Source organism: Littorina saxatilis, linkage group LG3, assembly GCF_037325665.1.
Source record: "Littorina saxatilis isolate snail1 linkage group LG3, US_GU_Lsax_2.0, whole genome shotgun sequence".
Lineage (NCBI taxonomy): Eukaryota > Metazoa > Mollusca > Gastropoda > Littorinimorpha > Littorinidae > Littorina > Littorina saxatilis.
This window is the reverse complement of record NC_090247.1, coordinates 28605681-28630179: the sequence shown is the minus strand read 5'-3', so window position 1 is coordinate 28630179 and position 24499 is coordinate 28605681. Positions and strand designations below refer to the sequence as shown.

At 40.7% G+C, this 24499-nt stretch overlaps 1 protein-coding gene across 1 annotated transcript in view; it reads left to right on the top strand.

Annotated features, from left to right (window-relative positions):
- The window catches only part of LOC138961153 (D(2) dopamine receptor-like), a 28583-nt gene extending 8950 nt beyond the window's left edge, over positions 1-19633 (top strand). Inside the window, exons 2-4 of the mRNA XM_070332752.1 lie at positions 15741-15931; positions 16796-17937; positions 19447-19633. Coding sequence (XP_070188853.1) covers positions 15741-15931; positions 16796-17937; positions 19447-19633 — 1520 coding nt within the window. The remainder of the gene's footprint in view (positions 1-15740; positions 15932-16795; positions 17938-19446) is intronic.
- The last annotated feature ends 4866 nt before the right edge of the window (positions 19634-24499 follow it).

The following is a 24499-nucleotide window of genomic DNA, read 5'->3' as shown; positions in this document are numbered from 1 at the left end:
AACTGATGTCATAGTGTAAGGAGGTTATATATAAAGATGGTGTTGGCTAATTTTTTTTTACTAAATTCCCTGATCGAGCCACAAGACAACACCGCCTACTCTACACTACAGTCTACAAAGACAGTCTCCTAGAGGTAAAAGTTGTTTAACACTTTTGTTGTTGTTGTTGCTGAGAACGACAAAAGAGATGTTTGACGAGAAAGAGCCTCTGTTTAGCTCACCGCTACCCGAACCTGATATGTTTCCTTGGTTTTCACCAAGGAAACAGAAAGAACAGACGCGTGCGACCAAGTCAAAGAGGGGTGGTCTTGGCCAGTAAAGAATTTACTCGCCTGATCAAAGTCCGAGAAAGACTGTTGAAGCGACTTAAAACACAAACAGAAGTTGTAGCTATAGAAGTTTAAAAAAAAACCACCAGACGTGTCAGAAGAGTCCAGAACAAAAAGAAGAAACACCAGCAGACGAACTACCTCACACACCTGTCAAATACTCGGAGAGCAGCAATCTGTTTGAAAACTGCTACCAGGAACCGGCTGGTGTGTCTACCTTCAACGACCTCGGTTACTATAACCCAACATTGTTAAATACGAAAGTCGCCCCACGTCAAGTTATGGGAGCGCCCCTTAAAAAGAGAAAATGTGTCGCTTTTTTACACACACTAATCGTGTAAGATATGTAGAAGAATTACAACACCTGGTACACGCGTATAACCATTCGTTTCACAGAAGTATAAAACAGCACCTGTTAAAGTTTGCCTCGCTAATAAAGAAACAGTTTGGTAAGTTTTGTACGGACAACCCCAAAAGAAAACACCCAAAGGTAGGCTACAGGTTGGTGATCGTGTGAGACTAAGTAAAACACGGTGACTCTTTAAAAAAGGTTATTTACCTGCGTGGTCAGAAGAATTATTTACAGTTAGCAGTGACCGATAAGCTGAAAGACGCTCACGCAGAAGAACTACAAGGTAGTTTTTTTTTTGTTTTTTTTTTACAAAGAAGAACTACAAAAAGTAGGAGAGAAAGAAATGTATTGTATTGACAAAGTTTTAATGTGATGACCCACGGACTAAACCCTGCTTACCTAACGGTGATTACACACACCTCTTTGTTTGTCAGAAAATCAAAACTAAATCCAGCTGTAAGTCTTGCTCACACAAAAACCCTAGAGAGCTCCACAGCCAAATACCCTCTAAAAAGAGTAGTTATGAAATCTTACGGGATCCCGCGTGGAAACCTTAGTGCTGTTTTAGACAACTTGTTTCTCAGTCAGCTACCAAGACGCGTTGTAGTAGGACTGGGAGAAAGCGCTGCGTTTAACGGTAGCTACACCAAAAAGCCATTCAACTTTTAAAACCCACAACTTGAATTTTCTCTGCCTCTATGTTGATGGAAAACAAGTCCCTGCAAAACCACTAACACCAGACTTTGAAAACAGACAGTATGTGGGAAGCTTCTTTAGTTTGACCACAGGAACAGGGGTGGGTGTTGGTGACGTCGGTAACATAATTGTCTATGAAGACTACCTCGGAGGCTATACGCTGTATGTATTTGACCTGTCACCGTCAATGTTGGGTGGAGATCAGATTGAGCTGATGCGCTGTGGGAGTTTGCGTCTGGAACTAAAGTTTAGTGCACCCCTGACAGAGCCTGTTCACGTTATTGTGTATGCAGAAATGGACTCGTTGCTAGAAATTGATCGTAGTAGGCAGGTTATCACTGATTTTACATCATGAATGGTCTAGAGATCTCTCGCCTACTGTTAAGACACCCCTTGGCAAGACGGCCGTTTATGGGTGTTTACACCAGAGACCAACTTCCTTCTGAGATAAATTTACTTCACCCCTCGTCTTACGTCATAAACACAGACCCAGCACATAAGGCTGGGTCTCATTGGGTTGGTGTGTATTATGATGGTCAGGTGAATATTGAATATTTTGATAGTTTTGGTTTTAAACCGAATCACAAAGACATTGAAGGTGTTTTTTTATTTGTTTTTTTTATGCGTCATTGGTTTGTGTTCTAAAACCAACGAACAGGTATTACAGGGGATGTTAAGTTCTACTTGTGGTTTGTTTGCAATGTATTTCATCATCAAAAAGAGTCAAGATACAAGACTCCGTGACATCATTTCTATTTTTAACCCCCAAAACCCTGGTGTAAATGACCGTAAGCTCATAGCACTTTTTTCAAAGATGCGTTAACACAACAAGTCTAAAGCTGTTGTTGTAAAAAATAGTAACTGATGTCATAGTGTAAGGAGGTTATGTATAAAGATGGTGTTGTCTCATTTTTTTTACTAAATCCCCTGAGCGAACCACAAGACAACACCACCTACTCTACACTACAGTCTACAAAGACAGTCTCCTAGAGGTAAAAGTTGTTTAACACTTTTGTTGTTGTTGTTGTTGAGAACGACAAAAGAGATGTTTGACGAGGAAGAGTCTCTGTTTAGCTCACCGCTACCCGAACCTGATATGTTTCCTTTGGGACGAACCATTTTCGCGAGTGTCAGAACGTGGTGAAAACTTGTGAAAATCCACATCAGACATTACACCAACCAAGGAAACAGAAAAAAACAGACGCGTGCGACCAAGTCAAAGAGGGGTGGTCTTGGCCAGTAAAGAATTTACTCGCCTGATCAAAAGTCCGAGAAAGGCTGTTGAAGCGACTTAAAACACAAACAGAAGTTGTAGCTAGAGAAGTTAAAAAAAAAACCACCAGACGTGTCAGAAGAGCCCAGAACAAAAAGAAGAAACACCAGCAGACGAACTACCTCACACACCTGTCAAATACTCGGAGAGCAGCAATCTGTTTGAAAACTGCTACCAGGAACCGGCTGGTATGTCTACCTTCAACGACCTCGGTTACTATAACCCAACATTGTTAAAATACGAAAGTCGCCCCACGTCAAGTTATTGGAGCGCACCTTAAAAGAGAAAATGTGGCGCTTTTTTACACACACTAATCGTGTAAGATATGCAGAAGAATTACAACACCTGGTACACGCGTATAACGCGTACACATTCGTTTCACAGAAGTATAAAACAGCACCTGTTAAAGTTTGCCTCGCTAACAAAGAAACAGAACAAACGTAAGTTTTGTACGAACAACCCCCCAATGAAAACACCCAAAGGTAGGCTACAGGTTGGTGATCGTGTGAGACTAAGTAAAACACGGTGACTCTTTAAAAAAGGTTATTTACCTGCGTGAACAGAAGAATTATTTACAGTTAGCAGTGTGTTGAAAACAATTCCAGTGACCTATAAGCTGAAAGACGCTCACGCAGAAGAACTACAAGGTAGTTTTTACAAAGAAGAACTACAAAAAGTAGGAGAGAAAAAAAAATGTATCGTATTGACAAAGTACTAAAAGAACGACTTGGTAAGGGAGAAAAAAAAAAGAGTCTTTAGTGCCTTGCTTTGGGTATCCAACGTCATTTGACACATGGCTCTCAGCTGGTAGCCTTAGACAGTATTCAGAGTAGTTATGTGTGAGGCTGTCTTGTCTGCTGAAGATACGACTGTTGATACTAACGTCTTAGAAGAGCCAACAACTGATACCAAGAGCTTCTCTGTGTGTGTGTGTGTGTGTGTGTGTGTGTGTGTGTGTGTGTGTGTGTGTGTGTGTGTGTGTGTGTGTGTGTGTGTGTGTGTGTTTGCACTTACATTTTTTTTCACCACACATATAACCCTACCTCTTACATAGCCTATCAACAACGAAGAAAAAAAAAAGAAAAAAAGAAAACAGTCATTATAACAACAACAACACCAACACTAGTCAGTGGGTTAGTTACGAAGGTTCGCTGTTTTATCTAGATGCCGTACACTGCTGTCTAGTGCAATTAAATGGGTTTCTCTGCGGTTGGTGGAGCCCTCTCTCTTTTATGGCGCTAATAACTATCAGAGGTGTCAGGATAAGGCGATAAAAATGGTACCCCTACTCTTTGCGGAGCCCCCTCGCCGATAAAACCACCAGAGGTGGCCAGCAGTTAGAGAAGTTTAATAGGAGGTGGTTTGCCTACCCCGAGGGTTGATTAGGGTTTAATGCTTAGATTAGTGCTAGACAAATGATGTGGGGTGGGTGGAGGAGTTAGCTCGACTGGTGAGGCGGGAGAGATGAGAGCTGATGTACAAAAATATAAAAAAGCTTTAACAACTAGACTCAGATAGCTACCTGTTGGTTTTATGTAGGTGTTATAAACACCGCAGGTACATTTACAACAACAAATGGTGTTTAACGTCGTTTTCAACCACGAAGGTTATATCGCGACGAAGGTACATTTACACCGAACACGAATTGTACCACAGGCAGTCATACAGAATGTTAGGTTAGAGGTTGCTCACATAGTTTGTTTTTTTTTACAAAGAAGAACTACAAAAAGTAGGAGAGAAAGAAATGTATCGTATTGACAAAGTACTAAAAGAACGACTTGGTAAGGGAGGAAAAAAAGAGTATTTAGTACATTGGTTTGGGTACCCAACGTCATTTTCTTTCTTTCTTTATTTGGTGTTTAACGTCGTTTTCAAACGTTCAAGGTTATATCGCGACAGGGAATGGGGGGGAAATGGGGTAGAGCCACTTAATTGTTAATTGTTTCTTTTTCACAAAACCCAACGTCATTTGACACATGGATCTCAGCTGATAGTCTTAGACAGTATTCAGAGTAGTTATGGCTGAGGACGCCTTGTCTGCTGAAGATACAACTGTTGCTACTAACGTATTAGAAGAGACAACTACTGATACCAAGAGATTCTCTTGCTTGTGGTGTGTTTTTGGTTATCGCGCCCCTTGTAGTGAGCTTGTATTTTTGTAAAACATTTTTTTGTTTTGTTTTTGGTTTTTTTTGTTTTGTTGATCAGATTTTTCTAATTTATATTGTAGTAGGTGTGTCTCTGTTTAATTTGACAAACTGGTGGGAATGTCCGGTCCACTGTTTGAACAAGGTTTTTGTGGGTTTTTGCAAAGAATGAGGCAAGGGTCCTTTGTGCAAAGCAAGACAGCGAAAGAGACACAGACCGTCAGTATAAGGAAAATGATGATGCTCGTCTTTTTGTAACTTGTGCAAGAACTGTGTGTTTGTGATGTAGTTAGGTAGACTACCACAGACTCATCCGATAGGAAAGTCAGACAAAGGCGTGACATAGAAACTGGAAGACATGATGGTGTGAACAGAATACCGAGAGTTTGGGCGTTCGAGTCTAACTTGTTCTAGAATGTCATGGTCACTGATTTCACCGCGAAAAGAAAGAAAGTCCTGGTTTGAGTTGATCAGGCGTGGTCGTTGAAAAACAGAGTGGTTATTGACTGATGTATGAAAGAAAGACAAGTCAGTCATGGAACAGATCAGGGGGAAATCAGAACAAGGGTTCCTCTTAAAAGAGAAAATGTGGCGCTTTTTTACACACACTAATCGTGTAAGATTTGTAGAAGAATTACAACACCTGGTACACGCGTATAACCATTCGTTTCACAGAAGTATAAAACCAACACCTATTAAAGTTTGCCTCGCTAACAAATAAACAGTTTGGTAAGTTTTGTACGGACAACCCCCAAAGAAAAACACCCAAAGGTAGGCTACAGGTTGATGATCGTGTGAGACTAAGTAAAACACGGCGACTCTTTAAAAAAGGTTATTTACCTGCGTGAACAGAAGAATTATTTACAGTTAGCAGTGTGTTGAAAACAACTCCAGTGACCGATAAGCTGAAAGACGCTAACGCAGAATAACTACAAGGTAGTTTTTTTTACAAAGAAGAACTACAAAGCGTAGGAGAGAAAGAAATGTATCGTATTGACAAAATTTTAATGTGATGAGCCACGGATTAACCCTGCTTACCTAACGGTGGTTACACACGCCTCTTTGTTTGTCAGAAAAGCAAAACTAAATCCAGCTGTAAGGCTTGCTCACGTAAAAACCCTGGAGAGGTCCACAGCCAAATACCATCTAAAAAGAGTAGTTATAAAATCTTACGGGATCCCGCGTGGAAACCTCAGTGCTGTTTAGACAATTTGTTTCTCAGTCAGCTACCAACACGCGTTGTAGTAGGACTGGGATCGGAGAAAGCGCTGCATTTAACGATAGCTACACCAAAAATCCATTCAACTTTAAAACTCACAACTTGAATTTCCTCTGTCTCTATGTTACTGGAAAACAAGTCTCTGCAAAACCACTAACACCCGATTTTGAAAACAGACAGTATGTGGGGAGTTTCTTTAGTTTGACCACAGGAACAGGGGTGGGTGTTAGTGACGCTGGTAACGGAATTGCCTATGAAGACTATCCCGGAGGTTATACGCTGTATGTATTCGACTTGTCACCGTCAATGTTGGATGGAGATCAGCTTGAGTTGGTGCGCTGTGGGGGGTTTGCGTCTGGAACTAAAGTTTAGTGTACCCCTGGTAGAGCCTGTTCGCGTTATTGTGTATACAGAAATGGCTTCCATCTGTTTGAAAACTGCTACCAGGAACCGGTTGGTATGTCTACCTTCAACGACCTCGGTAACTATAACCCAACATTGTAAAATACAAAAGTCACCCCACATCAAGTTATGGGAGTCCTTAAGGGGCGGGGATATAGCTCAGTTGGTAGCGCGCTGGATTTGTATTCAGTTGGCCGCTGTCAGCGTGAGTTCGATCCCAGGTTCGGCGGAAATTTATTTCACAGAGTCAACTTTGTGTGCAGACTCTCTTCGGTGTCCGAACCTCCCCCCGTGTACACTACATTGGGTGTGCACGTTAAAGATCCCACGATTGACAAAAGGGTCTTTCCTGGCAAAATTGCTTAGGCACAGTTAATAATTGTCTACCTATACCCGTGTGACTTGGAATAATAGGCCGTGAAAGGTAAATATGCGCCGAAATGGCTGCAATCTACTGGCCGTATAAAATTTCATCTCACACGGCATCACTGCAGAGCGCCTAGAACTGTACCCACGGAATATGCGCGATATAAGACTCATTGATTGATTGATTGATTGATTGATTGATTAAGACAAACAACCAAACTAGGACCTGGCTTTTTAAAAAAACCATCTAAAGTAGACAAGTGTAAAACAACAAGACGGTGTTGAATACAAAAAAAAATTATCATTGACAATCATGTTTTGGCTTTTTGTTTTAATGTATGTGTATGCAAAATGTTAATTTTTTTGGTTTTTAATACTCAAAAGACTGTTGTCACTTTTTATAATAAAATGATCATATTGAAAAGTTAATAACTATGTGTCTGTATAATTCTTGAAGGCTACCGTGAGCAGTTTTATGTGTTTTGTTACTCTTTACGTCTGACTTTTTAGTGCCTTCTTGTTTGGAAGTACTTGTGTAAACGTGCGCATATGTGTGTGTGTGTGTGTGTGTGTGGGTGTGTGTGTGTGTGTGTGTGTGTGTGTGTGTGTGTGTGTGTGTGTGATCGGAGGTGTGTGTGTGTGTGTGTGTGTGTGTGTATGTGTGTGTGTGTGTGTGTGTGTGATCGGAGGTGTGTGTGTGTGTGTGTGTGTGTGTGTGTGTTTGCACTTACATTTTATTCCCACCACACATATAACCCTACCTCTTACATAGTCTATCAACAACAAAATAACAAAAACAAAATAACACCTATGTGGCTATGACATACCCTATCAAAACCTTGTGCGTGAACCCCACTGCCGGCAATCAAACACAGAGGGAGGGTCAATTACTGTCAATAGAAAGGAGGCGGCTCAGTAACCCAGCCGCGTTAAGCACCAATAAAAAAGGCGTGGGAGTAGTAATCCTGTCATTACCCCAGCTGGAGTGGTCATTAGTACCGAGCACCCTGTCTGTACAGGCACATGAAATCACATGGCAAAATATAAAACGCAATAAACCGTTTATGCGCAATATCTCCTTATCACTACTTAAACACAGGCACCTTAACCTATAACCTTCTATCAAAATACGGCTGCGCGGCTGCGCGCTGCGCCGAGGGGTGAGGCATACCTCTTCCTTACTACTCATAATCGCTTTCAGAAGCTCGTAACATTGCACATTTTGTGTTTTCTTTGTCATCTATCAGATGGTGCACTGTTGTAACAAGTACAAGAAAACTAGCTGTGGAGAGAGGAAAACATAACAGGGAGGATTGTCTGATATCGTGTTTACACTCGTAACGCCTTTTGAGGCTGATACGTACGGCGTCTATTGTTTGCTTAGCCGTTTTATGAAGATGTATCATCTCCGGCCGCTCTGGCTACTTTTGTTGTATTTATCGTGATTTATGTTCCTTTTAATCATCTCCGTCTATCTATCTGTTGGTCTGTCTGTCTGTCTGACCGTCTGTCTGTTTGTCTCGCTCCCACTCTCTCTGTCTGTCCGTATATGGCTGTCTCTTTGTTTGTGTATCTCTGTCTCTGTCTCTGTCTGTCTCTGTCTGTCTGTCTGTCTGTCTGTCTGTCTGTCTCTCTCTCTCTCTCTCTCTCTCTCTCTCTCTCTCTCTCTCTCTCTCTCTCTCTCTCTCTCTCTCTCTCTGTGGACTGTGGATATTATCCTGGCCTCAAATAGCATTCGACACCGTAGTAAACAAAATGCCAAACACGTTAATTAACATGCACTTTTTGCAAGATAATGCAAGATCTACCGGTAAAGCTTGAATCAAATTTCACAGCTTAAAACTTTATATCCGTCTTCGCGTTACAATGAATAGAAAGGTTATTTAAACCAAGATGCTAAATTTAAAAAAAAAATCCTGTTGCTACGGAAAACCCAGTTGCGTTTTGATCTACAGGTAAATTTATAACAAGGTGTTCTTAACACTTGGTCGATGAATCACTGCCGGTTGTAATTAAGCATCGGATCGAATTGTGATGAGAGTTTAGCAATCTATAACCCCCCCCCCCCCACACTCCAAAAAAACAAAACCGCTCTATCGACTCACCCTTGCCGTCATATGGCGCAGCCGATTAGTGGCACCAATCTAACCTTTAAACTATGTGCGGGTCACCAGAGGTATTTCAACGAGTTTTGAATCTATTGTTTATAGGTTATTTTTATTTATTCATTTATTAAGGAGATTTCTATAGCGCGTAACTAAAAGCACTATGCGCTTTACAATATCACTAAGTATAAGCACACGCAAACATACTCTGATTAAATAGAACTTAGCTTAGCAAGACATACTAAGAAAACTAAACATTTGAGTTCATACAAAAATAGAGAATTAAATTAAATACTGGACAAGCGATTTAAATAAGCTTAAGGCCTACACCAACTGCAATGGGCTATTTCAAATACAAAAGTTTAGTTAACTATAAAAGGCAGTGCATAAAACTCCATAATCCTAAGAGGGTCGATTAAATAAGAAACATAAGACTATTTTACTATAATTACTGCATAAAAATAATAAACATGGAATACAAAGCTGTAATTGTACACAATAAATTTAAAAAGATTGTCATGTCATATTGCACAACACATTTTTACACACACCCAATCTCACACAAGCGCACATACATACTTACACACACAAACACACACACACACACACACACACACACACACACACACGTACACGCACACACACACACACGTGCACTCACACACACACACACACACACACACACACACACACACACACACACACAGTAGATTCAGCAAATATTTAAATACATTTTACAAACAACTGTAGTACGTATATATAGGGTTAATACTGAATATATGATTTTTGGCAGCACAAAAAACTAACCATTTTGATCCATCTCTGATGGCTCATTGGCTCATTTTATGACGCAATGTATAACCCATTGAATCTCAACGAAACTCTCATCACACGTTGAGGTCAAAAACGTTAAAGAAAATAAATACTTTACTTTTTTTTAATCCAAACTCAACACCGCAGACGTTCATTAATTTTGTTGGTGATTTAATCCTAAATGTGTACATTTATTGAGTTTCAAAATTCAAGCTTGAAACACCTGCACGAAAATGATAATGAATAACCGTGAGCTGCTTCGCGTCGTCTGGACGAATATACAACTAAGAAAAACAAAAGGGACTTAACTCAAGGGAAGGGTTTTTCTTGGGTTAGAAAAAGCGAGAGCAAACGCAAAAATAATGGAAAGTGTAAAAGATGATAACGGACGGATTGTTACAACGCAAGAAGATATCATTCTCGTCCAAAAAACGTATTTTGCTGATTTGTATAAACGGAAAATTGATGAGGAAAACATGAGCTTGAAAATTGACACTTTTTTGGATGGAACAAAGGTTTTAGAAATAAATGATCAGCAGAAAGACAGTTGTGAAGGGGAAGTGGTAGAAGGAGAAGTTTTGTCAGCTCTAAAGCGTATGAATAATGGTTCTGCGCCTGGAATTGATGAATTAACAGTTGAGTTTTATAAGTTTTTTTGGAGGAGCCTAAAAAGGTATATACTTGCGTCTTTTAACTCTGCTTTTAAGAATGGAAATATATCTAATTCACAGTGTAAAGCGGCAATTACACTGATTCATAAAGGAAAGGATTTGTCAAGAAATGATTTAAAGAATTGGAGACCTATTTCACTGACCAATACATATTATAAGTTATTAGCGAAATGTTTAGCTCTTCGGCTCTCTGGTGTTGTTGGGAATGTTGTGAGTGAGGATCAAGTTGGGTATATTAAAGGTAGACGTGTCTCAACCTTATTGCGATTAGTTGATGATGTTTTAGAACATGCAGATTTACATTATAAGCCTGGATTGATGGTGTCAATAGACTTTTTTCATGCATTTGATTGCATCTCCAAAGAGTTTATGTTGAAGATGTTTGAAAATTTTGGTTTTGGAACTGATTTTGTGAAATGGGTTGATGTTTTGATGAAAAACGCAAAAAGTTGTGTAAATTATTGTGGTTGGTTATCTGAATTTTTTAATATTGATTCCGGAATAAGGCAAGGGTGTCCTTTTTCCGCACTAGCCTTCGTATTAGCAGTTGAATTGTTAGCAATCAAAATTTGAGAGGCCAAAAATATAAAGGGTATGTCATTATGGAACAACGGAGAAATGAATAAAGTTTTGAAAGTATTGTTGTATGCTGATGATGTTACATTGTTTTTGCAAGATGAACATGACATGTTCCAAGCCCTGGCTTTGATTGGTAAATTTTCGGAAATATCAGGTTTGAACATAAATCACCAAAATGTGGTTTGGGTCGCGGAAGAATTGTAGGAATGAGTGTTGCGGTTTTGCATGTACAGACAAAATGAAAATTCTAGGTGTATATTTCTGTAATTATATGCGTGCGTCAAAAGTGAAAGAGAATTGGGAAGAGAGAGTGAATGTTGCGAAAAGGCTCATCTGCGTGTGGGAGAAAAGGAATTTGAGCATTATTGGTAAAGTCTGTGTATTCAAAACGTTTATTCTGCCACATTTTGTCTATTTAATGCAGGCGCTGATTGTACCAGACGACGTTCTAACTGAAATTAATAGGTTAATGTTTCGCTTCGTGTGGCGCAAAAAAGACTGCAACCGAAAAGCATTTGAAAAGGTGAAAAGAACTGTTTTATGTAACGAAGTAAAGCAAGGTGGATTAAATATGATTGATTTGCGTCAGATGCAGTGTTCCTTTTTGTTAAGCTGGGTTGTGAACCTAACTCTGTCTAATGAAGACCAGAAATGGTCATGGCTCCCAAAAGCACTGTTTTTCCGTTTTGGGAGTCGCTTTGAGTGTTTTTTTGCGAACATTAATAGCAAACCATTTAAAGGATTGGACAGTATTAAATCGGAATTTTGGTCCGCTGTGTTGAAGGCATGGCTTGATAACAATCAAGTCGATAATAATGGTAATTCTGTTTCGGGTTTGTTGTGGAACAACAAAGATATAATTTGTCAAGGAAACCCACTTTTTTTTTTTTTTGCGGATTGGATTAAAAGTGGTATAATGTATGTGAGCGATGTGTGTGAGAATGGACGTTTTGCTTCCTATGAAGAAGTGTGTGAAAGAACTGGCTACACTGCAAATAGATTGCTTGAGTACAATGTTGTTCGAACAGCTGTACATCTCCTTTTAAGAAATGTCGATATAAACGATGTAAATTGTTCAGTCTGTGACATTCCGACCTTTTGTGGAAAAAAGTTAAATCAGTAAAAGAAATTCGAAAGATTCTGGTAGGAAAACAATACAGCCCACCCTGTTAGGATTTGAAATTGACGAAAAGAATTGGAACTTAGCAGCCACTGTCACTAGTGAAGTTCGATTACGTGTACTGCATTGGAAAATATTGCAAAACATTTATCCAACTAATATTTTATTGTGTAAAATGAAATTGAAGGCTAATAAAAACTGTACATATTGTAAGGATGAACTTGATGTATTGGAGCATTTTTTCTTTCAATGCCCAACAGTGCTCAGGTTTTGGAAATATATTGAAATGTACATTTTAGTAAACATTAGCGAAAGAATTAGGTTGAATGTTACAGATGTGCTTTTTGGTATAAAAAGTAACAGCAAAAATATGAAGAAGATTAATCACATTATTTTAATCGCAAAGATGTGCGTAAGCATTTAAAAAAACCAACGATTCACGATTAACACTGGAAATTATTTTTGGAAATCATGTTGTTTTGAGATTTCGTTAGTCTGAAGTATTATCCCCGAGTACGCTAGTACAAGGGTCCAGCAGACTTTAATTGTGTGTGTGTGTGTCTCGACTTAACAGCTTATTGCTGGGAAACTACTGGGCGCAGTTCGTTCAAAAGTTGATACACTAACTTGATAATAGGTCCGATTGATCGTATTAAAACTTGATAATGTTACCTGGGACCTAAATGCGAAATAAACCACAAAAAAACGACTTGGCGGAGGGGGGAATTCGCGGAGCCACAGCCAGCCAGGCAGTCTCATAGAACAGCCGAACGCGTCATACATTGACGAGAAATATAGCGTCATAAAAAGATTACGTCACGGTCAAAAGTCTTTGACGTCTTTTTCTCTCGCGCGGTGTGTGTGTGTGTGTTCATTTTGTGCACATGTGTTGGTGTTACTGTGTGTGTGTGTGTGTGTGTGTGTGTGTGTGTGTGTGTGTGTGTGTGTGTGTGTGTGTGTGTGTGTGTGTACGTGCGCGTGCATGAGTCTGTACTCGTGTGTGTGTGTGTGTGTGTGTGTGTGTGTGTGTGTGTGTGTGTGTGTGTGTGTGTGTGTGTGTGTGTGTGTGTGTGTGTGTGTGTGTGTAAGAGAGAGAGAGAGAGATAGAGAGGAAGAGAGAGAGGGAGTGAGGGAGAGAGAGAGTGTGTGTGTGTGTGTGTGTGTGTGTGTGTGTGTGTGTGTGTGTGTGTGTGTGTGTGTGTGTGTGTGTGTGTGTGTGTGCATGTGTGTGTGTGTGTGTGTGTGTGTGTGTGTGTGTGTGTGAATGTGTGTGTGTGCATTTTCCCTGTGATCAAATTACACATAAAAGAGAAAGGCCAGTCACCACGCACATCCTCGGCTCGCATGCAATGTATTTATATAGCAAAGGGAATGCCTGTAATTCACACAGATCAATCACTTGGTCTTAAACGTGCACAAGACAAAAACTTTCATACTGGGGGAGCGAGCCAATCTGAAGAGTACTCGGGTCCAGCGCGAGCGTTTTTTATTAATTAAAAACAAATTATTGTTTAAAAAAAAAACTCAAGGGAAGGGTGAACGATGGTGACTTCCAGTTGCGAACAACAGAAAATAATGAATGCTGCATTATTACGACCAGTTCAGTCTTATTTCGGGTCCACATTTTGTTTTTATTCTTTCAATAATATCGAGACAAACTGAGTAGGAAGGTCAAAGCCAAATGCCTCGTCTAGCTGAGTGTCTCGACTAGATGACAGCTATGGTAGTGCACGTCCAAGACGGAAGTATTGCGTCATTATGAGCACAACATGCATGACGTCTTTTTTTACACGTCACACTGGTGTACATCCTCTGTTTAGAACTTTGTTCCACAGATTTCCAGTTTGATTTTAAACTCCCTCTCTGTAACGAGGAGCTGGAACTACGAGCTGCAAGTCACTGTTTTGACATTCCCTGCCCCACCATCTGCTTCGGGTGAACCTCCAGAATAGAGTATGGAAGATATCCTACACAGGTTCTGTGGTCAATTTTCCTCCAATGCTTCAAAGTGCTCCGAGGAAAAGGTTGTTTACTTTTAGGAATTGTTTACTTGAATTGCTACCCTTCATCGAATCGTACTTGATGGCGATCGTTTATGACCCATACACAAATATCGACGAAAAACATATTGGTTGCATACGTGTAGGCTACATGACCCTGGTCATCAAAATGCGCTCACTTTACACACCATCCGATCACAGGCGGAAGGTATCGTCCACTGGACTACTACTATCACAGACAGACTACAAGGTACGTCACTCACCTTCGAGTCTTCTGTGTTCTTGGAGTCGCTTCCTGGGGAAAAATATTGTTCAAGACGGTTTGCCTCTTCCCACAGTCTGTGTAAGGTCAAATAAATACCGTTGAATGATTGTTTGAACTATATGCACCTTTAGTTTTCAGCTTCCGTTCGCTGCAGGTTGTTTTTAACCATCATTTGGACGAATCTTCGTTTGCGAGCCGCTAATATCCACCTTGCGTCAAATCATGCATCCGGCACCGAATATGCATACCACCGCTCATTGGTCTAAAACGCTTCCCTTTGCTGCACAATATTTACATATATTGCTATTTTATATGTTAATTGGATTTCCATTGGTCAATTGGGCAAAACTGAGCTCAGTGCAAAAGTGATATCGACGACATTTCCGTTGATATCAGTTTTGATATCGACGACCTCTTTATTGCTTCCCCACTTCAAAAACAAAAACACCTAAATTTAAAAACATACAAATATATATGAAAATGTAATGATCCCAGAATTTAGTTGAGCAAGTGACTAAAGACTTTTTGAAAGAAAAGACATTTTGAAACACTGAAAAGTACAAGAAAAGAGTGAACAAAAAGAAATAATAATCAGAGGGAGGATCGATATGGAACAGCCAAAATTGAGACAAATACTTTTGTAATTTCTTTACAGTAAATACAAACTGTCCAGAGAATTAGCAATACATCTAACATTGACTGACTGTGTGATGATATCTTCTGCTATTGTTCTGTTTCGACAGTGATATCAAAATCTCGACCTCTGGTCTCGATTTTGATATCACTGTCTCAACAGACCATAGCAGAAGATATCATCACACAGTCCGTCAATATTGGGTAATGTTTTAGACCAATGCGCGGTGGTATGCATATTCGGTGCCGGATGCATGATTTGACGCAAGGTGGATATTAGCGGCTCGCAAACGAAGATTCGTCCAAATGATGGTTAAAAACAACCTGCAGCAAACGGAAGCTGAAAACTAAAGGTGCATATAGTTCAAACAATCATTCAACTGTATTTATTTGACCTTACACAGACTGTAGGAAGAGGCAAACCGTCTTGAACAATATTTTTCCCCAAGAAGCGACTCCAAGAACACAGAAGACTCGAAGGTGAGTGACGTACCTTGTAGTCTTTCTGTGATAGTAGTCGTCCAGTGGACGATACCTTCCGCCTGTGATCCGATTAGGGCTAAAGACAGTCAAGTTGCTTCATAATTTTACACGGAATGCACAGGTCGCAGAGCATCCGGACTGCATATTTCAAACTACTTTATCCAACATGCATTTGTTTACAAACCATTTCAGACGCGCTCGGTAGGAAGATCCTAATGTGTGGGAGGATAACGTGAAATCTTAGACAAAACCTCCAGTCTCAGTATAACAGACTTTGTTTGAGAAAGAAAAACTGGAGAAGGTCGTTAGGGCTGCCAGCAGGATCATTGGCAGAGATCTCCCCTCTATAGACTCCCTTCACATCCTGCGCATGATGAGGAAATGTAGGTCCATCATGCAGGATCCCACACACCCGGCTGGTCATCTCTTCCAGCCTCTGCTCTCGGGGCGCAGGCTCAGAACCCTCAGATGCCGTACGGCAAGACTCAGAAACAGTTTCTACCCCCAGGCTGTCCTGGCTTTTAATAACCGGTAAATGAACTCTACAGATTGTGACACGTTTTAGGATGCTCTAGGAGTATGCTTTTAGTAGCTGACATTACATACTGTGATATATAGAGTGGGTTTTAGTATGGTGACACCACTGTGACGCGATGAAGCCAGACTATGTTTTAGCAGCTGGTTATATTACCGGAATACACATCTAGTATGTTTTAGTAGTTTTAGTCGTTCTTTAACCACTGTGATGTGTTGGAAGAGTTTATTTTTATGTGCTGTTTTAGAGGTACATTTTATCAGTATGGAACATGTTCAGTTCTTACAGTAGTTGATAGTGGGGGGGGGGGGGGGATCCTATCTTATTCTGCGTACTTTTATTGTGGTTCCGATAGCTCTTAGAGTTGCATAGTTCTCACCATGTCTGTATAGTGTATGTATTAGTTACCGTGATACCAAATTGTCTTACCCATGTATGTATGATGCTATGCGCCAGTGATGTATGAATGCTATTTATTTTTGTTTTTATCACACAGCAAGCTGCTTTCCTCGTGTATTTTTTATGTTCATTCATGTATTGTACACTTGGCAATAAATTATCTATCTATCTATATAGTTGTCTGCATGTGCTACTTGAATTGTCTTTCCATTTGTTTCTCTACCTCCGTACGGACGTTCTTAGGAGACGTAATGATCATGAGAATCTTAAATTGCATGTGTGATTACTAAAAGGCGTACGAATACATTCAAAATTTTGAGAAAAAAAGACTTTTTTTTTTAAAGACAACCATCCTGTAATCCTCGTTTTTCTGTCTGAACTGAATTTAAATGGCCGTGTCTATTGCAGCTGGATGATTTCCGCAGCTACCTGAGCAAAGAGTCGTTCAGGAGCAGAGTCCCGCTGCTGATCTACTTGGGTTTCGTCGGCGTTGTGGGAATTGTGGGCAACACCATCGTCGTCCTGGTCTACTGGTTCAAGTTCACTTCCAGTAGTAAACAAGTGTTCATCCTTTCCATGGCGCTGTGTGACCTTCTGATGAATATCGTCACAATTCCTATTAAAGTAGTGGCCATCCGTCACGCGTACGACGCCAAAGTGTGGGTGTGCAAGACTGAGTGGGTGACCGAACACTGCCCGGCAGTCTTGTCCATGCTGATTTTGTATGCGGTGGCTGTGGACCGTTGTAATCGAGTGTGCAGACCCCACAGCAGACAACTGAGTGTCCGACAGTCGCTGTACGTCGTTGTGGCTTTGGTCATGGCTACTGCAGCCTTGTTTTTGCCGTTCAACGTCGCTTACGGGGCCGCCAGATGGGATACAGCTATTGCTGGAGTGCAAGTCAAAATGTGCTCATTAGGACCACGTCGGACTTTGGCTGGTACTGCACACTTTGTAATAGTGACTTCTATCTTCGGAATCGGCTTCCTGTTGCTGCTGGTGTGTTACGTGTCTATCTTTGTCAAAGTCAGGAGCTCAGACAGAAGAGTGACAAGGTCCCCCGTTGTGTGTCAGTTCAGTAAAACAAACAATCAATGGAGAGCTACAATCACAGCACCTGACAAGTCTCAGCTCAAAAAAGACCTAGATCTACCGCTTGACTCGACATTAGACCCTAGACCAAGCTGTGAAGCAAAAGACTTACCATTGGAACCGCCGGCATCCCAACAAGCTTCTTCTTCTTTTGGTAACACCCTTGGCGATGCGCAGGCAGCGACATCTGCTAGTGTTTCATTTGAGCGAGCCTGTACTGCAGACTTTACCATCAAAAATGAGTCCATTGGGACGACATCGGTAGAACAGCGACGGACTTCTTTTCCACAGTTATCTCGGAGCAAAGTTCCTAACATTTCGAACGCAACCACAGTATTTGGATTCCGAACAATGGAATCGGGCGCCAGGAAGTCTCGGGTTTTAGATCGCAGCACTCGGATGATGGCTGTTCTGTCCGTCGTGTTTCTTGTCGACTGGATACCTTTCCTTGTTGCAAGGTACATCATATATCATCATTTTACCTTTACCTTACACCAGGTACACTTAATGGTTTTGTCCAGTTACACCTAATGGCTAACCTTAGTTTAAAGCAAGTCACTCGTAGTATTCAGCAATGTTTGCCAAGTCGTATTGCCAGCCGACTATGATAGTATGAACGTAAAAATAAATAAAACGTTGAGTTTTTCCTCGAACATTTCCTTTAGCTAACACACACACACACTTCCCGGGTTTGACATCCTTCAAATATGAAGCTAATTTGTGACCCGGGGTCAAGTTCCTGTCAAAAAAATGTAATTATTAATTTTTACTGAGCAACTGATAGATACTTAGTATGCATCGGTGAACAAAACAAAATTGGGGTTAGGGTCAGCCAGTAGAAATGTATCATATTCTGAAACGTTCATGGAGCTTGAGTACTTTTTTTTGTTTTGTTTGTTTGTTTGCTTAACGCCCAGCCGACCACGAGGGGCCATTTCAGGGCGGTGCTGCTTTGACATTTAACGTGCGCCACACACAAGACAGAAGTCGCAGCACATGCTTCATGTCTCACCCAGTCACATTATTCTGACACCGGACCAACCAGTCCTAGTACTAACCCCATAATGCCAGATGCCAGGCGGAGCAGCCACTAGATTGCCAATTTTAAAGTCTTAGGTATGACCCGGCCGGGGTTCAAACCCACGACCTCCCGCTCACTGGGCAGACGCCTTTCCACTAGGCCACCGTGTTGCGGTTAGCTTGAGTACCAGTCGGTTTGTTTCTGATTTATATTATGTATGATGAAGGTGAGTCATATGAGCATATGCTTCTCGTGTTAAACTCTTAGAAAGCGGAAGCTTTGAAAACTCGCTCACTATCAGGATTTAATACTCTACAGACATAGTTGACTTTGGTAAATCCATGTTAGTTTTCAATGTCACAGCAGCGTAACTGCGTTGAGTCTTGATGAAAATATGACAAGTTTATGGCCTTTGACACCCCCCCCCCTCCCCATCTCCCCCGTCACACACACACATACGCACACCGCAAGTGTGGGAGGTGTGTTTATAACCTGCCCTGTTATATAGTGCTATATGTCTTATGTAAAAACAATGTCCTGTTTGTATTATTGTTATGTACCACGCCTGAATTTCTCTATGAGATAATAAAGTATTCTTATTCTTATTCTATTCAACTCGATCACAACGAACTGGAATCAATCGAAAGTCTCTCATCTCCCCCGCCACACACACACACACACACATACACACACCGCTACTCGATCACAACGAACTGGAATCAATAGAAAGTTGTTCGTTAATCTGGTTGTTGTTGTTGTTGTTGTTGTTGTTGTTGTTGTTGTTGTTGTTGTTGTTGTTGTTGTTGTTGTTGTTGTTGTTGAGGATGATATCAGCCCCCCTCCCCATGTCGCCACCACAACCATCCAATATCAGCCCGACAAGCACCCATGCCAGCGCTATTGCTAGTTCGAGGAATAACTCTAATACAGAACTCTGTTTATGCAGTCTAATGCGGACAACGCATTACCTCTGGTGTGAAAATCTGACGGATTGCGAGGACAACCTTCTCCAAATCGCTCATCTGTCGTTCTACATCAACAGTATGGCCAACCCCCTGGTCTACAGCTTCACCAACAAGGAATTCAGAGACAAATGCGTGAATATGTTTCGGAATTGGTGTAAAAAACTGTAAATCAAGCGCTGGACCGGACAAGGAGGGGGGGGGGGGAGGGGGGGGACGAGGCTTTGGTTTGGAATGTTGATGAAGTTACTTTTCGTGCAAACAAATTAAATTAGAAAGTTTACATTATGCTGGCATTTTCATAAAGTCTAAAATCAATTTGTTCAAGTCCTGGTGGCAAATCAGTTAGTACGATGGAATTTAAAATTGAAATGTTATTTTTATGCCAGAAAATGGTAACATAAAAACGTTTTAAAAAAGGCGGAGAAAAAAAGACAGATTGAGCAATGTCTAAGCTTGGCTTCTTTGGACCAAAACAATTTCCGGGTAGCTTCGCTCATTCGTCGCCTCGCTCCCTTTACTAAGCCTTTTTTAAATGACCCAAGGTGCCCCGGTCTCCCCTATTCCATCGGTTTCCCCTCGAAGTTAACTTTGCTCTGCAAAGGTCTTATCAAGTAAAGCGGCTTCATCATCATTATTGTTTTAACGACTTCTCCTCCCAACAGTAGCACAGGACTTTCGGATGCATTTACTCCTTTCTCCGCAAGGAAGGATTTAACTAACTTCCCCCAATTTTTACTTTCAAAATTAGCACTACGAGACAAGATCCAATTTACGACCTCGTATATCGTCGTTATTTTGATAAGGTCTTTGGCGAAAAGGCTCCAGGAGAGTTAACATGTACGGCCAATGATGAATAAGCACGTCTTCCTGAAAGAAATTGTTTTACTTCCTAATTCAGATGTACCCAGGATTTTGCACAGGATAAGACCATCCCTCCTATTTGGACGCATACCAAGAATCAAAATCCTGGCTGCTTCCTGCGCAGAATTTGATTTGTTGTAGATTTTATTTTTAGTGGTATTTAATTTTTTTTTATATCATTTTATTGAGTCACTTGAGAAAAAGTGACTCTATGTAATCGGTCAGTGTTAGTCTGTCCGGCCGGCCGTCCGGCCGGCCGGCCGGCCGTCCGTAGACACCACCTTAACGTTGGACTTTTCTCGGAAACTATCAAAGCGATCGGGCTCATATTTTGTTTAGTCGTGACCTCCAATGACCTCTACACTTTAACGATGGTTTCGTTGACCTTTGACCTTTTTCAAGGTCACAGGTCAGCGTCAAAGGAAAAATTAGACATTTTATATCTTTTCTCGGAAACTATCAAAGCGATCGGGCTCATATTTTGTTTAGTCGTGACCTCCAATGACCTCTACACTTTAACGATGGTTTCGTTGACCTTTGACCTTTTTCAAGGTCACAGGTCAGCGTCAAAGGAAAAATTAGACATTTTATATCTTTGACAAAGTTCATCGGATGTGATTGAAACTTTGTAGGATTATTCTTTACATCAAAGTATTTACATCTGTAGCCTTTTACGAACGTTATCAGAAAAACAAGGGAGATAACTAGCCTTTTCTGTTCGGCAACACACAACTTAACGTTGGGCTTTTCTCGGAAACTATAAAAGTGACCGGGCTCAAATTTTATGTGAACGTGACTCATTGTGTTGTGAATAGCAATTTCTTCCTGTCCATCTGATGCCTCATATAATATTCAGAACTGCGAAAGTGACTCGATCGAGCGTTTGCTCTTCTTGTTGAAAAACAAATGACCCTGCAGAGAAAGCAGTGAGACTGTTGATTGTGTATATGTGTGCAACCTTCCTGTGACTTCTAATAGTTATATGAAGGAAAACTTGTAAATGACACAGTTGTTAGGCCAAAAAAAAAATAGGTCTGTTTACGGTAACATAGGCCCAAAAAATAGGGTCGGTAGGTCGGGATTTTTTTTTCTTTTTTTTTCCAAAAAACCATATTTTTACGTTATTTTGCCAAAAAAACAAGATTTTATTTTCCCAAATGCCAAAAAAAAGTCTAGGGTCGCGCGAAAAAACTAGGGTCGGTCGGGTTACCGTAAACAGACCTTTTTTTTGGGGGGGCCTTAGCATCATCCAAGAGAAAAAAAGTTAACGAGGTGGGTTGCATGAAGTGTTATTACCACAAACTGTATGGTTCTAAAAGTCGATTCACGTTTTGGTTGTGATGGCTTTCTTGTTCTTTGTTCGGGGGGGGGGGGGGGAGGGGGAATGGCTGGTGGGTTGTTCTTTGTTGTTGTAACTTGTTCTGCTTTTTTGTTACCTCCGCAGACATCACTGAACGTTGTCTTGAATGTATGTCTGAATATTCTCTGCTTTATATTCCTTGCTCCTGTTTGCATCTTGTCATTTGAAAACACATGGCAAGTTCACTGATGACCACAGACCATTTGCCACGCGTAATTGGCCTGAAATCTAAGACGGCCTAGAAGTTTGTTATAAACACAAGATTTTGACATGAAAGACATAAGATCAACTTTCGGAAATATGTCAAATACGGCAAAGTATAGAAGCTGATTCCTTTGCTGCGTAACAAATAAAAAATACAAATAAAAAGCACAGACTTTAGTTGGAAAAAACACACACTCATGCAAACAAAATGCACTGAAACGTCATCGCTTTCAGAAGCTCGTAACATTGCACATTTTGTGTTTTCTTTGTCATCTATCAGATGGTGCACTGTCGTAATAATTTCAAGAGAACTATAGCTGTGGACAAACAAAACATATTACTGCGAGGGGATTGTCCAATGTTTACATTCGTAAATCCTTTTGAAGCTGATAGTATTACGCACGGTGTGTATTGTTTGTATAGCAGTTTTATGAAGATGTATCATCTCCGCCAGAAGATCTCCGACCGCTCTGGCTGCTTTTGTTGTACATCCATCCATTGTGTTGTCTCCGTCTATCTCTTTCTTTGTCTGTCTGCCTGTCTGTCTGTCTGTCTGTCTGTCTGTCTCACTGTCTGTCTGTCCGTGTCGCCCTCTACATGTATTTTTCTGGTCCTCTCTGTCCGTCTCCGGCTGTCTCTCTCTCCTCCTCCTCTCTCTCCTCTCTCTCTCTCTCTCTCTCTCTCTCTCTCTCTCTCTCTCTCTCTCTCTCTCTCTCTCTCTCTCTCTCTCTCTCTCTCTCTCTCTCTCTCTCTCTTCTGATTATTTTCATATTGATCATATCTGTCCATAAAGCATCAGTGTTTCATAACGCAAGAATGTATGTATAGCCTACAACGATAGCCATGTGAATAGTTTTTCTGCCTTTTTTTTTATTTTCATTTTTTTTTTCTTTTTTTTACTGTCATGCTTATCTTTTGTAATTGTTTTACGTTTGTATATATATATGTATTCAAGATTAGAATAGTCCCTCTCTGGGCGAGGGCTGGTTGAAAAGAAGCTCGTTTATATTGCTTATGCCACAACCCTCGTAAAATAAAATTTGATTTGATTGATTGATTTGATCTCTTTCTCTCTGTCTCTCTCTGTCTCTCTCTGTGTCTATCTTTCTCTCTGTCTCTCTCTGTCTCTCTCTCTGTCTCTCTTTCTCTCTCTCTCTCTTTCTCTCTCTCTCTCTCTCTCTCTCTCTCTCTCTCTCTCTCTCTGTGTGTGTGTGTGTGCATTTCAATGTTCTATCATGCTTTATGTATTCGTATAGGTAATGTTGTAAGTATAGGTTACAACACGAGTGGTTTTTTTATATGGCTTGTATTTCAGTCAAGACCCAGCGGATGAATATCATCGGGAGACACGAGCCTCTGGCGAGTGGCTCTCGATTGATATTCCCGCTGGGTCTTGACTGAAATACAAGCCATATAAAAAACCACGAGTGTTGTAATCTGTATATCCCATTCTACCATCAAACACAAAGTGTAGACTACTAGCGGCACTGTTGCGATCTGTGCAGTGTAAAACATTGTTGCCAGCGAGACTTAGCCCTTTTGCAACCTTAAACTAAGTGACCGTCGCTGAAAAAATAAAACGAATGAGTGCATCGATAAGTACGCGGTAACACTACTTTCAGACCATTTAAAAGCTTTAAGTAAAGGTTCATAAGTTGCAAGAAAGTAATGAAGTCGTATAGAAATTAATTTAGTTGAAGCGCACAATTCTTTTGTTTTGCGTTTCAGGTCGGCAGAACGGGCGAAACGGGTTTGGGACCCATTTGGCTTACTCGATTCAGAATCGATTCCACGTTGTTTTTCTCGAACGTGTGTAATTAGGCTTATTGACAGCTAGAGAAGCAAATTTTAGGGAACAAATATGTAGGTTTAGATTTAACCATTTGCTCCCTATTTGAAATGTATCTACGTGATAAACTGTTTTGCGAGTGTGTTTGCATGGATGAACTTAAACTGGTATGGGTGAGAGGAAAACGCGACCGACACGTCTGTCATCGCCGATTGATTGCATTTTGAAGGAATATGACTGGATTACGGAAAAATACACACATGTTAAGTTCTCGGATACCTTCATCGCCAATGTGGACTTACTGCAGAGCCAGGCAAAAGAGTAGACTTGCTCGCGAAACACGTGAAACAGCCGATAGATTGATAGCGAAGCCCAACCGTGCCAGGTAAGGACGGTCTCAAAAGTCGTCTGCTAACGAAGCAAGGGAGAGTACTCGTGTTTTTGTTTTGGTTCGCTAGCATCTGGTTATCTTGTAAGTTGAATGTTCGTTTTTTTCGACCTGCATTGCTTTCATAATGAAAGAAACGTTTGCTTATTGCATCTCATACATCAGATCAGTTCTGAGATTCATTTTTGCGTGCAACTGATATGGTTTTCTGAGCCGTGCAATACGATTTTGGAACTTCATACAAATGTGTCACATTGTTCGGCGCGAGGTCAAAGGTCGGGAGCAAAGTAGTTCTTCGCCCAAATCGGAATCTGCACTATCATATATTTTTTTGAGTCCATGATGTATTTATTGAGCTATAAAAATACAACATATATAGGCCTACCCATACTGAAGTAACAGAGACAAAGAAGGGAGGTCATGGGATATTTA